Raw genomic sequence first — 15,386 nt, forward strand, 5'->3', positions numbered from 1 at the left:
TCCTTGCAGCAGCAGATCCATCCTCACAGGTGCTAGGCGATCAGCTCTGCTTTCGAGTTTGTTTCTCCTGTTTCTCTGATCCTGCTGTTGGCCTGAGGGGGGAATTATATGGAATGTCCCCAGAGAGAAGGGGCACAGCCCGTCAGGTCTTATGTGGAGAAGAGGGAGGAGGGGCGTGTGGGCTGGTCTCCCCAGTGGCAGGCACAGACCCAGCACCCACAGGGAAGCCAGCGGCCTCTGCACCCTGCTGGACGCAGGGGATGCGTGACTGGTGTAAGCCTCGGGTGGTGCAGGGCTGGGTGCCTGGCTGTGTGTTGGAGTGTGGCTAAGCGCACGTGCTCCAGACATGTGCTCTAAGAGAGTAAATGTGCCCCAGGCCTTCTCTCGGCAGAGAGGGTGCCTGGCACAGGGAAGCATCCCCATCAGTTTGCTAACCCTGGAGGCCACCCTTGTTGGGAGTTAGTGCCCTGCAGCTTAACTCCCAACAACATGGGTCTGGGAATGTCGGTCCCTCCCAAATCTGCTCACAGACATTCCATTATGGCCACGGCCCATTGAGGAGCTGGTAGTATTTAAAATCGGGCGTAGCCCTGACTGATTTGGCTCAATGGATAGAGCATCGGCCTGTGGACTGAAGGGTCCCAGGTTCGATTCTGGTCAAGGGCATGTACCTTGGTTGCAGGCACATACCCAGTAGCGGGTGTGCAGGAGGCAGCTGATTGATGTCTCTCTCTCATCGATGTTTCTAACTCTCTATCCCTCTCCCTTCCTCTCTGTAAAAAATCAGTAAGATAATAATAATAAAAAAGAAAATGCATATATTTTAAAGAAATAAAATTGGGCATAGTTGAGGGAGCAATAAACCCTCATTCTGAACATTAATGCTATTACTCCCTTTCTGGAAAGCTGGAGAGAGATTTCTTTTTAACATCTGCAGCCTCCCCATCATGTAGGTGCACGCACTTCCTTAGTGGTCAGTTTCTCTTAGAATTTAATGCCAAGAGGTCGCTCACTTCAGAAGAGATACCCTCCTAGCCTACAGAGAGACCTAGGTGTCACAGCTTTACCTCACGCCTGGAAAATTTGGAGTTCAATTGAATGCCCAGGGCTGCAGCCTTTCACACTCAAGTTTCTGGCAGAATTTCCTGTCTCTGTTTTCATCCCCACAGGAAATTGCTTTCATAATTGACTTTGGGGGGACGGAGGCCGAAGTTTTCCTTGCGTAGAAGCATTTGGATGGTGTTTGTATACACTGTCTCCCGTAATCCCTGCGGCAATTAGCATCCTCCCATTACTGCTCCAGAACCTGAGCAGCAGTTAAAGAAGCCTGAGGTCTCCCAGTCCTTGGTGACAGGGTCAGGGTTCCAGCTCAGCGGGGGGAACCCCGCCCAAAGGCTAGAGTTCACGTTCCTCCCATGGGCGGCCCCCTGAATCCAAATCAGGTCCCCGTTTCCTGGTCGTAAAGGGCTACCCGTTAATTACTTATACTTCACAGAGTGGTGGAAGTGGACTCTGGATAAATTGCAGGTGTGGCTGGGAACGTCGGGGGAAGGGCACAGGCGACAGAAAATGCAGAAAACCCTGCAAAAGGTCATGGGATTGCAGGCTCTGGCCATCTGGGGTGTGTGGTCTGCCCATGCATAGGCCAAGGAGGGTCTCCCCTCCCCCCAAGCTCCTCCCCCACCCTCCCATCCCCCTCCCTGAGTTGCGGCATCCAAGGCTGGGAGAGGCCCTGCTCTGTCTGCCTGATGGGAACCAGAGACGACATCGCAGCAGCTCGGCATTCATTCTGGAAGAATTCTTGAACACTCTTCCATTTGAGTCAGACTCGGCTGGTTTTTTAAAAATAGGCTTATACCAACAGGCAACCTAAACAACATCAATCCTGAGACGGCTAGAACAGTACAGGCCAAGGCAAGCCAGGGGAAGCAGGCAGGGCGTGTGGTTCGGGCTGCAGGTAGTACTTACAGAGCTCCTACTTCATTTCTGCAGGCTTTTGCTGCTTACAAAACACTTCTCTCCTGCGTGAGTGCTTCACGACCTTAATCAACACTGTGTTGTTAAGAATTTCATTTTATATTTAAGGAAACTGAGGCTCAGGTTGCACCCCTAAATGAGGGACAGAGCTGGAACTTGGACTGAAATCTTTTGATCGTTTTATTCTTCACCGTCTAGTTAATGGAGTATGTCTTGTCTGGGGTGGGAGGAGAGGGAGCCCAGCAGATTGGTTCCCTTTCCTACAAGTTCAAGAGGGCTTCAGCTTGCTGGTTGTCAGCTGGAGGTGCAAGATTGGTTTCTCTGAGACGTGAGGCCAGCAGATCAGGCGTGGGCCCTTGGGCAGGTGTGGCTTCTCCCTATTGCACCTCTGAACACAGAGTATGTCCGAATTTCAACTGTGTGTGCACAGTTCTTCTACCAGAGAGTTCAAGGTCATCCCTTGAAGGGCTAATGAGCCCAAGGGCAGATAGAATGACCTGGTATGATTTGCTTCTTGACATTGGGTCTAAAGCAGTGGTTCTCAACCTTCCTAATGCTGTGACCCTTTAGTACAGTTCCTCATGTTGTGGTGACCCCCAATTTCATTGTTACGAGTTGAACATCATTAAAGCATAGTGATTAATCACAAAAACAATATGTAATTATATATGTGTTTTCCGATGGTCTTAGGCGACCCCTGTGAAAGGGTCATTCGACCCCCAAAGGGGTGGCGACCCACAGGTTGAGAACCACTGGTCTAAACAGTTTGTAGAGATTATAAATGATTTGGGATTATACGCTGGTGTGAGTCCTCCCCATATTGAGTTGACATGGGCCTTTCCATGCACCTGGGGGTGGGGGGTGAGGTTGCAGAGGCCATGCCTCCCAGACACTGGCTTTTCTTGGTTCTTTCCTCTGAATTAAGTCCCCTTTCCTCCGTCTGTTGACTCTCTTATTGTAAAACCAAAAATTAATTTCTTGTTCTTGTAGCTGGTGGACAAGTCTAGTAGTATTTTTTTTTCTTGCTTTCTTATTTTCCCTTTTGATGGGCCTAAAATTTGGAATCTGTCTTCCTGTGTTTACACATGTAATTTCTGATGATGATGACTTATGTCTGCAATGTTCCAAAACATCGAATGTGCCCAAGAACTAAATGCTATTAGTAGTCTGCCATGACGAAGTGATGGCATGAGCTAAAGTCGAACCTAAGAACTAAATATTATTGTCTGATAAATACCTAGAGGCATAGAAACAGTTGACTTGGCACAAGCATGGGGGGTGTTTTAAGTGCTGTCTTTGTGTCCCCACCCTCCATTGCCTTGTAATCTCACTCTTCCCACCTTACTCATGTCTATACCTTTTTATTAATTTCATCCACATTTTCTGTTTCACATAGACCAGCAGTTCTCAACCTGTGGGTCGCCACCCCTTTGGGGGTCGAACGACCCTTTCACAGGGGTCGCCTAAGACCATCAGAAAACACATATATAATTACATATTGTTTTTGTGATTAATCACTATGCTTTAATTATGTTCAATTTGTAACAATGAAAATACATCCTGCATATCAGACATTTACATTACGATTCATAACAGTAGCCAAATTACAGTTATGAAGTAGCAATGAAAATAATTTTATGGCTGGGGGTCACCACAACATGAGGAACTGTATCAAAGGGTCGCGGCATTAGGAAGGTTGAGAACCACTGACATAAACCTTTATAGTCTCCTCCTGGCCACATTCTCACCTTGGCTGGTCCGTTCTCTGAAGTTGGTGTGTGGTTGGTGAGTTATTCTCACCCACTTCATGTCCATGGAATTGTCCGGTTCACTGTCCACCAATTACCCAAGTGTCCTTTTTGCTGAGAAAACAGAACACCACTAAGGAGGCTGGTTATTAAAGATGCTGAGCCAACCCCTGTCTGGTTTGGCTCAGTGGATAGAATGTCGGCCTGTGGACTGAAGGGTTCCGGGTTTGATTCCGGTCAAGGGTATGTACCTCAGGTGCAGGTTCCTTCCTGGCCTGGGCCCTTGTCGGAGCTCGTGCAGGAGGCAACCAACCGATGTGTTTCTCTCACGTTGGAATTTCTCTCTGTGTTTCCCTCTCTCTTCCACTCTCTCTAAAAATCAATGGAAAAATATTCTCGGGTGAGGATTAAAAAAAAAATGCTGATCCAAGTGTTCAGACAGAGAACCCAGCACTTTATCCTCAGCACCCTTATTCCCTTCTGTCACTCCACTTCCAAGAAAAAAATATTTCTCCAGAGGCGCACAGTCTCTGGAGAAAAGCAAGCGGTGGCCAGCTGTGAAAGCAAAATCCATCCCTTCAGCCCCCCAGCGCGTTGATGACTTCTAACACGCACGGCCTCTCTGTTGGCACAGGCGACAAGACTACCTTCCAGCTGCAGGTGCGGCAGGTGGAGGACTATCCCGTGGACTTGTACTACCTGATGGACCTCTCCCTGTCCATGAAGGACGACTTGGACAACATCCGGAACCTGGGCACCAAGCTCGCCGAGGAGATGAGGAAGCTCACCAGCAACTTCCGACTGGGGTTTGGGTCTTTTGTAGACAAAAGCATCTCTCCTTTCTCCTACACAGCGCCGAGGTACCGGACCAACCCATGCATCGGGTAAGTGCCCAGCTTCCCTCCTGTTGGGCGTTTCAGGGTTGGGGAATGGAGTAGTGGGAGACCTTAACGGGAAGAAAGGCCTGAGGGGGACATACTTAGGAGGGAACCTGGCTTCGGTGTTTAATGTGATTAGCGATGACCCAGTTCTGTCCTCTCCCTCGGGGTGAAGGAATGACCTGTCACAACAGTGCGTAAAGATGCAGTGATCATAGTTCGCCTGTTTCCCTGCCTACCTGGCATGGGACTCCTTGTGACATGAATAGGTTTTAGAGAATGTTCTCAGGAAGTGACAGACCCAGGTGATCAGGGAGGGAGCAAACAGAACAGCCTAAACTTCCCCCTTGTTTGGAGTGACTGAGGTGCCTGGGATCAGTGAATTCAAAGTATATTTATTGTTTGTAAAAACCTACAACTTATGTTTGTACTTGTATTAGAAAATATTTGACACATTATTAGAGAACAGGCGTCTCTAACTGCTGCAAGAAACAAATCCAAATACATAATGGCTCCAACCTGATGGCAGTTTATTCCTGCTCTCCTCAGTGGGTCTCCTGGTCAGTGGGCACCTCTCCTCCAAGCACGTCTCAGAGCCCAGACTCCACCATCTTCCTCATGTGGCTTCTGAGGTCATCTTGCCTGGAGATTGCTCATAGGAGGAGCTTCCGGGCCAGGATGAGTGGCCTTTGCCTCTTCTGCTCCCACATTCTAGTCTAAAGAGCCAGGTTCTAGCAAGGAGGCTGGAGACCGAGGAAGATAAGGAAGGGGGACTGGTGAGCAGGTCTCTGCCCTGAATATGTGTGGGGGGTGGAGGAGTCATAGCCCCAACTCCCCTAACAACCTCTGGAGGGCTGGTTTGTTTCTTTTCTAGTCCTTCAAGTATTCCTTTAAATGAAATGTGACTACAATGAGTGGTGACTCCTAACTTTTTCTTGCCTCATCTCCACATTCAACTTTATTTAGTCAGGCTTTGGGATGTCCCTCAATGAGGAATAGCTAAGATTTAAGTTCTTATCAAGTGTCAAACACCATACTAAATACGTCACATGGATTATTTTATTTAATCTCATAATGTTTTGAGGTCTTTAAGGTAGATGTGTGCCATATATATTTTTTTAAATATATTTTTATTGATTTCAGAGAGGAAGGGACAGGGAGAGATAGAAACATCAATGATGAGAGAGAATCATTGATCGGCTGCCTCCTGCACGCCCCCAACTGGGGATTGACGGGGTATGTGCCCTTGAACAGAATTGAACCTGGGACCTTTCACTCTGCAGGCTGACGCTCTATCCACTGAGCCGAACCAGCTAGGGCGTGTGCCATATTTTAAAGATGAGAACAGTGAGGCTTAGTGAGAATAAATAATTTACCCAAGATTACACAGATAGTGAGGGGTAGACTTATTTTCCCCCATCCAAATCACACTACAGCACACAAACTTCACCTGCATATAAGTAATCATACTCATTCCAAAACCGCCCCACCCTCTGATGCTTGCCTGAGGGTCGTGTTGGGCTCTGCTGCAGTAACAAACAACCCGCAGATCTCAGTGGCTCAACACAGGGAAAGTTCATCTCTTGCTGGTACACAATCTGATGAGGGTTGAACTGCTTCCCATGGCAGCTTTCCCTCCAGCGGTGACTCAGGGAGCCAGGCTCATTCCATTTGTGAGGTCATTTTTTTGATTCTTGATCTCCTTGGCTGCTGCCCTAGGAGCAGAGAGCTGTTCTAGCCCCCTGAGCCTTTCCAGCATCTCAGCTCTGGGTTGGGCGGGTGATTGGGGTGAGGTGGTATTTCTGCTGGTGGTGTATGTTCTTCTGAAGCCTTCCTGATTCTTCTGTCCAGGCTCCTGGAAGTTAACGTAGATCTTCCCCAGGGGCTGGGAACGGACACAGTGGTGGGAAAAAAACCTCTCAAGAGAAGATGCTTTCAGTACAAATGAGATTGAGTTCCTTAACCAGGAAGCAGCACTAGGTGTCATCATTTGCTGGGTGTATCTTCCTCCTGGCTGTAGGCATTATTACGTTGGTCCTGTCTCTAAGGCCCTTTGTAGCTGAGTCCCAGTACCAAATGTCCTATCGTTGGCGTTCTGCTGCTGACCAGGCTGCACCAGCATCTTCATCAAAACTTTTTTCAGTTCATCTGGATAGTGATTCTCTCTGCTGCTTTTCTCCTCTGCCCTCTGACTGGGCCCTCTCTCCAGATAGACAAGGTGTGTCTCCACTTTCATCCTTCTGTGGAGCATCCGCTAACTGTGAGCTGCTAGCTTGGAAGCTGGCAGAGGATGAAGGGCTGGCTCTGGGCAGCCTGCATTTGAATTCAGGTTATTACACACGACTTATTCAGAGCCCCTTTTCTAAGCCCTAGAAGGCAGAGCCAACTGCAGACAGTAAAAGTCTTGACAGTGAGTACAAGGCACACTGAAAAGCTGCTTGTAAGACAGGAAATCTGGCGAAGAATGGGAGTCTTGAAGGAACCGTCACATCTCAGTTATGCAAATCTATCTTTTTCAAGCTGGGCAGCGCATCGGGGAGTCGCTGTTTGGCTCAGTGAGCAGGCCGAGATTTCTCTCCCGTGGCTTAGCAGTGGGCGTGTGCACTGTCCTGGAGATGGCCCACAGCTCCGAGGATGTATGTAATCTGTTCCCGGGCCTGATCCAGCCTATACATATGCTTTGTCTGCCTTTCTGAATTTTAATGGCCCTGTGAACCAGTCACCAATATTTAGAAAGTAGATTTAACCACGAATAACCAGGATTCCTAGGGTTTCTTGAAAAACTGGAAGGTCTAGTAAAGCTGGACTAATTCCACTTACGGTTTGGCTGCCACAGTCCCCACCACTCCCTCTTGTCTCACAGCTGGTTTGTGTTAAAATGCCTGGCTGGTAGACATTGTGATTCTTGTCTGTTCTTTTTCTTCAGCAAGTGTGGAGAAAAAAATCACAGCATTCTTCTCAAGATGCAATGGCATCTTCAGTTAGGGTTTTCTTCCCTGTGGTGGTAAGAGCAGCAGAAGCAGGCCCCAAGAAGTTTTGGAGACTGGGGGGGAGTCAGAAGAGGTGACTTAACCACCTGTGCAGGACATCTCAGAGAAGAGAGGGCCAGTTCTTCATGGGGCTTTCCTGAGGTTTGTTCCTTCTCCTTCTGCTCCAGATGTTTCTGCCAAAGGATCACAATCCTAGACTCATTCCTTCCCATCTTAGAGTGCACAAGAAAGGCCGGACTAAAGTGAGCAGTACCAGGGTTGCCACAGGAGAAAGGAAGATGTAGAGTAGCCCTGGCTGGGTGGCTCAGTTGGTTGGAGTGTCATCCCGTACACCAAAAGTGGTGGGTTCGGTCCCCTGTTGGGCACATATGGGAGGCAACCAATCAATGTTTCTCTCTCTCTTCTCCCCTCTTTCCCTTCCTCTCTCTCTAACGTAAATTTAAAAACATATCCTCGGATGAGGATTAAAGAAAAGATGTAGAGTAATTTAATCATTAGATTGAAGAACTGTAGCTGCTATTCTGTCATATGAATAGTCTCACTGGGAAGAGTCACATGATAGTCACTGATTTGAAGGATTAATCCAATTGTTATTTCTGGTTCTGAACATTTTTCCTTTTACTGGAGGTATTGGGCTCTTCTTGAATTACATGTCATATCTCATCTATACATGGAATCTAAAAAAGCCAAACTCGCCCTGGCCTGGTAGCCCAGTTGGTTAGAGTGTTGTCCCGATATGCCAAGGTTTGGGTTCAGTCTCTGATCAGGGCGCATGCAAGAATCAACCAGTGAATGAATGTATCAATAAGTGGAACAACAGATTCATTCTCTCTCTCTCTCTCTCTCTCTCTCTCTCTCTCTCTCTCTCTCTCCTCTCCCTCTCCCTCTCCTTCTCCTCCCTCCCTCCCTCCCTCCCTCTCCCCCTCTCCCTCCTTCCCCATCATCCTCTCCTTCCTTGCCTCTTCCCTCTTTCCCTCCCTCCGTTACTCCCTCCACTACTAATCAATCAATAAAAAAAATCCATTTGTAAAAAAAAATAAAAATAATAAAGCCAAACTCATAGAAACAGAGAGTAGAGTGGTGGTTCCCAGAGGCTGGGAGGTGGAGAGGGGGAAATGGAGAGACATTGGTCAAAGGGTACCAACTTCTAGTTATAAGATGAATATGTATGTTCTGGGGATCTAATGTACAGCATTGGGTTAATAGTTAACAACACTACACTTGAAATTATGCTTGTATAGTTGAAAATTGTTAAGAGAGATCTTAAATGGTCTTACCATTCACACAAAAAAATGGAAATACTTGGTCTGCCTATTTAATCAGAGAAGACATCCTTATTCCTGAAAATTCTGACATTATCTCTTTGATTCCTCTCTCCTGTTCTGTCCACTTGCTTTTAACACCACCAGGTGTGTCAGAGCTTCTCATTCTAAACTTTGTGTTTTTAAATTTTTCTCCCGTAATTTCTACCTCTTTTTTTAATTGTTCTACCCTAAACTGCCGAAGAAATGTCTCCCAGTTTGTCACTTTGTTCTTCAGTTGTCTAATCTGTACACTGAGGTTTCATTTTGGGATTTTGGTGACTGTAATTTTGATTTGGTTCTTTTTCAGACTATTTTTCATATCATTTTTTCACAGCCTTCTGGCTTTCCCCCCGAATAATACCCTGTTCTGGAATATCCGTGCTTTAAAGGACCTTTCTGTCATCTCTGCCTCTTGAACTGCAGGCCCCGCGGTTGGTCGGGTTTGCTGGCCTCCCTCGTGGTGGTTTGTTTCTCACGGGTCTGCACCTGTGCATTAGCTCCTCCTCACCGGAGGACCACATGCTCCAGGGGCGCTGGCCGCCCTGCAGGGCAGCTTTATGTTTGCTGCTGCCAGGACTCTCCAGCTGTCCCTGGGACTCGTCTTCCCATTCATTTCTTGGCTGGGGAGTTCTTTCACCATAAAAGCAGTGGATTCTGACTTGCTTGGGCCCGGAGTTGCAATTTTTATGGGTGATTCATCTCACTCTTGGCTCAGAGCGGATGTTCCCTCTTTCCCAGGCCAGTGGCTGGAATTTTTCTGTTTTTGATTTTAGTGGCAGGTCGGACACTAGCATGTTAGCCTTGTGTATATAGAGATGCTCTCCAGGCTCTTTACGCATATATTTTATTGGTCTTCCTGGCCCATAGCCCTTAATTTAGTAACTCCCCGCCTCCACGGCCCTAACCTGGGGTCCGAGGGCGCAGACACAGGGCCGAGGTGGAAGGATTTCCTGGCACGAGCCCCCCAAGCACTAGATCTAAAGGTCACCCAGCTCTTCCAGGGGTTAGATTAGTCACAGGTGACATTGGATTCCAGCGATTAGGGAGATGTTCAACAGGGTCTGTCTTTCTCCAGCTAAGCTGCTTTTCAGAGGTGACTAATCTGGTTAAAGTCAGTTCTCTGTAAAGAAGGCTTCTCACTGGCCAGCACATTTTCCAGTTACTAATTACTTAGTAGTAATTCTCCACGGTAAAGATTTATCTACGGTGGACCCTGAACAGCACAGGTTTGAACTGCATGTGCAAGTCTACTTACGGGCAGACGTTTTTCAATAAATATGTGCAATACTGTAAATATTTTCTCTCCTTCAGGATTTTCTTAATAACGTTTTCTTTTCTCTAGCTTTCTTTATTGTAAGGATACAGTGTGTCATACATAATATACAAAATAAATGTTAATCGACGTTTATGTTAATCTCAAAGCTTCTGGTCAACCGTAGACGATTAGTAGTTAAGTTTTGGGGGAGTCAAAAGTTATATGTGGCCGAAACCGGTTTGGCTCAGTGGATAGAGCGTCGGCCTGCGGACTGAGAGGTCCCAGGTTCGATTCCGGTCAAGGGCATGTACCTGGGTTGCGGGCACATCCCCAGTAGGAGATGTGCAGGAGGAAGCTGATCGATGTTTCTCTCTCATCGATGTTTCTAACTCTCTATCTCTCTCCCTTCCTCTCTGTAAAAAATCAATAAAATATATATATTTTTTTAAAAAAAGTTATATGTGGGTTTTCACCTGCATGGGGTGTCAGTGCCCCTAACCCCCTGTTGTTCAAGGGCCATCTGTACTTATTGCTGTTTTCAGGGATGAAAGAGAAAAGGTAAAAAATGCTGGGCCAATTTAGCTGAGCTTGTCACAGCGCTTCTGGTTTTCTCATTGAACGGCTGTTATTATTCTGCACCTCTCCTCCCTTTCCTTAGCTAACCTGATTAACTGCAACAGTCAGCACATACCTGACGGCCTAAATCATGGACCAGAACGACACAGGAGGGAGTAGCTGTTTAGAGGAAGAGAGAGAGGGAAGTGAGAGTTGGATGTACTTCCTCCTAGGCCTGTCCATGTGTCAGATGACCCCAGAGGAGACCTCAGCTCGTTCCTTTTTCCAGATGGCAATGCAATTTCTACGACCCTTCTCTTTCTGGCAAAATGAGACAGGGATGAAAAGTTTGGGTGGCCCCAGGCACGAGTGAGAGGAATCTGACCTGTCCAAGCACAAGGTGCAGGTGAAGATTTGGGGGTAGGAGGGGGGAGTGAACAAACAGGACAGCAGGTGGGGAAACCTTTAGCGTCTGGAGAGAACCGTGGCCACTGTGCCGGTGGGGGTGACTGTCCAGAGCCAGCGAGTTGCTAGTGCGTGGTGGACGGAGCAGGCACTGTCGGCCCCAGAAGAATGCAGCGGCCTCTCAGAGAGCCAAAGATCACCTCTGCAGGAGGAGGGGAGCCTGCCCAGACCTGCCCTGGCAGCCGCCTCTGGGCCGCAGGGAGGCACGATCTCTAGCAATTGCTAAGCCTGTTTCCCTCCCCATGCACAGGGCTTGCGTTGGAGCACAGGGCTTTCCCACAGGCCTCTGTTAGTGTTTATTTTTCATCTTTTTTTCCTGAAATGAAAGCTTCCGTAACATGTCCACAGATCTGCAGTCTGGTCCAGCCTGCCTTCCCAGCCTCCTCTTAGCCCATCCTTGCCCTCACTCCCTGCACTGCAGCCCTGCTGGCCTCCCCCTCGCCTTGGGCTCGCCAGGCTCCCTCCTGCCCCAGGGCTCTTGCAAGTGCTCTTCTCTCTGGCCGGGATTCTCTGGCTGGGATGCTCTTCCCTGTCAGGAACCCTTTGCTGAAACAATGTGAGGCCTCTCTCCCTATTTCATTGTCTGAAACTACAACTGGGATCAAACTTCCTCCTGGAATGGGCCTCTGGGGATCCCTACTGCACCCTCAAGATGAGATTGCCCAGTGTTTCATTAAGATTGTGCATTAGCCTGTTATTGAGGTGCGGCACTTCCCTCTTTCCAAACTCCTAGATATAATTTTCCATTGGGAGATGGTTGGTTTCTAAATGATATTGATTGCATCTACGAGAGCTGACAGTTTAGCGTGGCAATATTTATGAATAAATGAAGAAGCAGAAAGAACGTCTCCGTTCCTGTTGCATTTGGCACTGGCTCACGTGCCAGCATGTCCTGTGGTCTCTGAGCGGGTTGACCTGAAGGGGTTATGTGGTCCTTTGTCACATGACAGCAGCCGAGTTGGAAAGCTGGTTTTGTAGAGTAACTGTCCATGTTGCCTTCACTCGACATGGCCCACCGTCCTGAGCCTCCCCGTGTGCTGCGTAGGCCACGGCGCCCAAACCACTGGCCCCGCTCCCTGAGGTCTTCCTCTGAGCCCAGCAGCCTGTTATCACCTCTGCTTCCTCTCACCCACGCGTCCTTTTCATTCACTCACAACCTGCTATCTGCTGTTTTGCCTGCAGTTTAGAGCTTGATGTTTGGAGAGTTGAGACGATGTTATTTCTCTTTCTTCTCCCCACTGTGTGTTATTTCTCTTTCTTCTCCCCACTGTGCCGGCCCCCCGGGCACACAGTAGGTACTGGGTAAATATTCAAGAGTAGTGGGTTGTGTAAGATCTGGAGACAGCGATGGAAAAGTGACTCTTGTCTTCTTTCTCTCTAGTTACAAGTTATTCCCAAACTGCGTCCCTTCCTTTGGGTTCCGCCACCTGCTGCCTCTCACAGACAGAGTCGACAGCTTCAACGAGGAAGTTCGGAAACAGAGGGTGTCCCGGAACCGTGATGCCCCCGAGGGCGGCTTCGATGCCGTACTCCAGGCGGCTGTCTGCAAGGTAACTTTCCTCTCCGGGCCTGTCCCTGTGTGGGAGGTCCAGGAAGAGAGCGTCAGGGTGGGCGTGGACACTGCCTGCAGGAGATGGCAGACTTCAAGCCGCCCCAGCATGTGGCTTCCATGTCAGAGGATGAGCTCAGTGGACCCTGGGAAATGTACAGCCGTCAGGGCGGCCGGAGCTCAGGGATGGATCCGGCTGGCGTGTATCTCTCTCTCTGTCAGGGTGTGGCTGGAGCAATGGGATGCTGTCTGTGCCAGGAGACAGCTGTTCTGTGTTTATACATTTGGCTTTTAGCATCTCTTCAGGGGAAAAAAAATAATAAAGGTCCACCCAAATGCATGGAAGCTTATCGAGCTTTCTGGCCCGATTTTGGTAAACCTTACATATTGCTCTGTGGGGGGATCCAGCTGGAGGGGAGAACTGCATGTCATCGCTGGTTGCATTTCTGTTTGTTTGTTTTCCTCCTGCTTCTCTGAGCTATGAATCCGGAGGGAGGCATAGGCTTAGGTCAGAAATGAACTCACGCTCTGAGAGGCTCCAGTCTCAGCAGAATATATCATTGGAATGTTGATAATGACTTATTCCTAAAATAATGGTCTGCTGTCAAAACAACCCAGTAACAACAACAGAGCATAAAAGTCACTCTTGAATTTGCTATCCCAGTGCATACTTCTGAAATTTTTCCATGGTGGTCATCAGAAAGCACATGGAATTGGCAAAGCTCTCTCGAAACGTTAGGCGGGCTCGGCAGTGGGGGGGTGGGGGGGTCGGGGGTCGGGACTGCGGTTGGGGGAGGGCCGGGAAGGAGGCTGGGACTCAGCCTGGAGAAGCTGTATCAGCAGCTGCTGGTCCTTCACGAGGCGATAAGCACTTAATTGGCCACTTACGTGCTCTGATCCTCGAGGGCCTGTGCTCAGTGTGGCTCGCTCCCTTTTCCTCCACGCACTCCGTCAGGGTGACAAGAGAGCCAGTTTCCTTTCTGAAATAAAAAACCGAAACAGTGGACCGAGCGGGCGAAGGGGAAGGAAAAAAGTGAAGAAGGTCCTCTTCTGGGTCCCACAGCTGGTCCCGTGCCGCGTCCTCGGCCGCCCTGGAGAGGAGGGTTTCCCAGAGGCCCCGGCCAGGGGGGCTGCAAGCGGCCCCTTCCCAGCTGCTGGCAGGGCCAGAGGGTTTGACTCAGAGGTCCCCGATGCTTTGTAGCTGTCCAAGAAAGTGAGATGGAGCACAGCTAGAGTGTGTTCAGCTCTTAATCTCTTGAATGCATCACAAAATAGAGTGTCTACATTTGCTTCAGAAAGAAAACTGGTATTTTGACTGGCAGACATCGATTGTATGCGGCGTTGTCTTCAGAGACATGCTGCCACATCCCACTTCTGGCAGGGATGAACAGTGCAGGGAAAACATAGGATGCCTCTGTCTTCCCGTCTTGAGAATTTTGTGCATTTGGGGGGGAGGGGTTGGGGGAGGGTAAGAAATCACCGTTAAGGCTCCAGGGAAAGAACCCAGCGACAGGCCTAAGCAATGCCCAGTGATATGAACTCCGTTTAGTTTCCGTCATGGGAAGGGCACGACTGGACGCTGAAAGCACAGGCGTGCAGCTCCATGCCCGTGCCGCCTTTGCACCGGAGCAGGCGAAGGCCCGCCCTGGCCTCCTGTGGGGCAGGGAGCTGTGGCTTAATGTGCACTTTTGAATCACTTGACTGTCTTTGTCGAGGAGGAGATGTTTCCTTGTTTTGCCTCCTGCCCGTGAGCTGTGCTGTGGGCTTCCCTGCGCTGCCCACAGCTGCTCGTTCTGACAGGCGGGGTGAGAACTGACTGAATTACAGCTCAGAATTACAACAGGGTGTGCGTGAGAGCTCGCATCTCCTTTTACCTCCCAGCATACAGCTCTGCTTCCTGCATAGAAGGTGTGGGCACCCCTTGGCTCCCGGTCTGACGATGGCAGGAAGACTCATCCTGGGGAAGGTCAGGAGGCCCTTCGACGGCTGAGGCTGTATTCCTGTACCTGGCGAGAACGCCAGTTTTTCCTTTCAATGACGGCTCCTTTCTGCTTTGTCCGTTTGGCAAAGAGGAAAAGAGACGAGGGTTTATCCCCGGCCTCTGGCACTGCTCTCCCAGCCTCCATCCCTGCCTCCGCGTCCAGCCAGTGACCTTCAGTCGGTTACTCTGACTCATGTGAGGCCCTTTGCACATGCTGTTTCTTCTGCTTGGACTATTCCTCCTCTGTTCTCCGGCTCTTCTTTCCTTTTTCATTGACAGTCTGTATTTTGTAAGAGCAGCTTTAGGTTGACAGAATGGAGCAGAGAGTACTCAGAGTTCCCATAAACCTCCCCCACCCTCCACACAGAGCCTCCCCCATTGTCAGTATCCCCCACTGGAGTGGTGTATTTGTCACAACTGATGAACCTACAGCAGTGGTCGGCAAACTCATTAGTCAACAGAGCCAAATATCAACAGTACAACGATTGAAATTTCTTTTGAGAGCCAAATTTTTTAAACGTAAACTATATAGGTAGGTACACTGTTATTAACCTACCTACATAATTTAAGTACTGTTGATATTTGGCGCCTCCCCCGCCCTGCGTATCCCGCGGCCCGCCTGTGCCGTGTCTCCCATCACCCGACTGACCGACACCCCCCACTTCTTCTAACGCCAGTTCTCCA

General features: G+C 49.1%; 1 protein-coding gene across 1 annotated transcript in view; it reads left to right on the forward strand.

Moving 5' to 3' along the window:
- The window catches only part of ITGB5 (integrin subunit beta 5), a 101,342-nt gene that overhangs the window by 18,696 nt on the left and 67,260 nt on the right, over positions 1 to 15,386 (forward strand). The window contains exons 3-4 of the mRNA XM_081085408.1: positions 4,360 to 4,609; positions 12,554 to 12,722. Coding sequence (XP_080941534.1) covers positions 4,360 to 4,609; positions 12,554 to 12,722 — 419 coding nt within the window. The remainder of the gene's footprint in view (positions 1 to 4,359; positions 4,610 to 12,553; positions 12,723 to 15,386) is intronic.

Source organism: Myotis nattereri, assembly GCF_964212035.1.
Source record: "Myotis nattereri genome assembly, chromosome: 3".
Taxonomy (NCBI): Eukaryota; Metazoa; Chordata; class Mammalia; order Chiroptera; family Vespertilionidae; genus Myotis; species Myotis nattereri.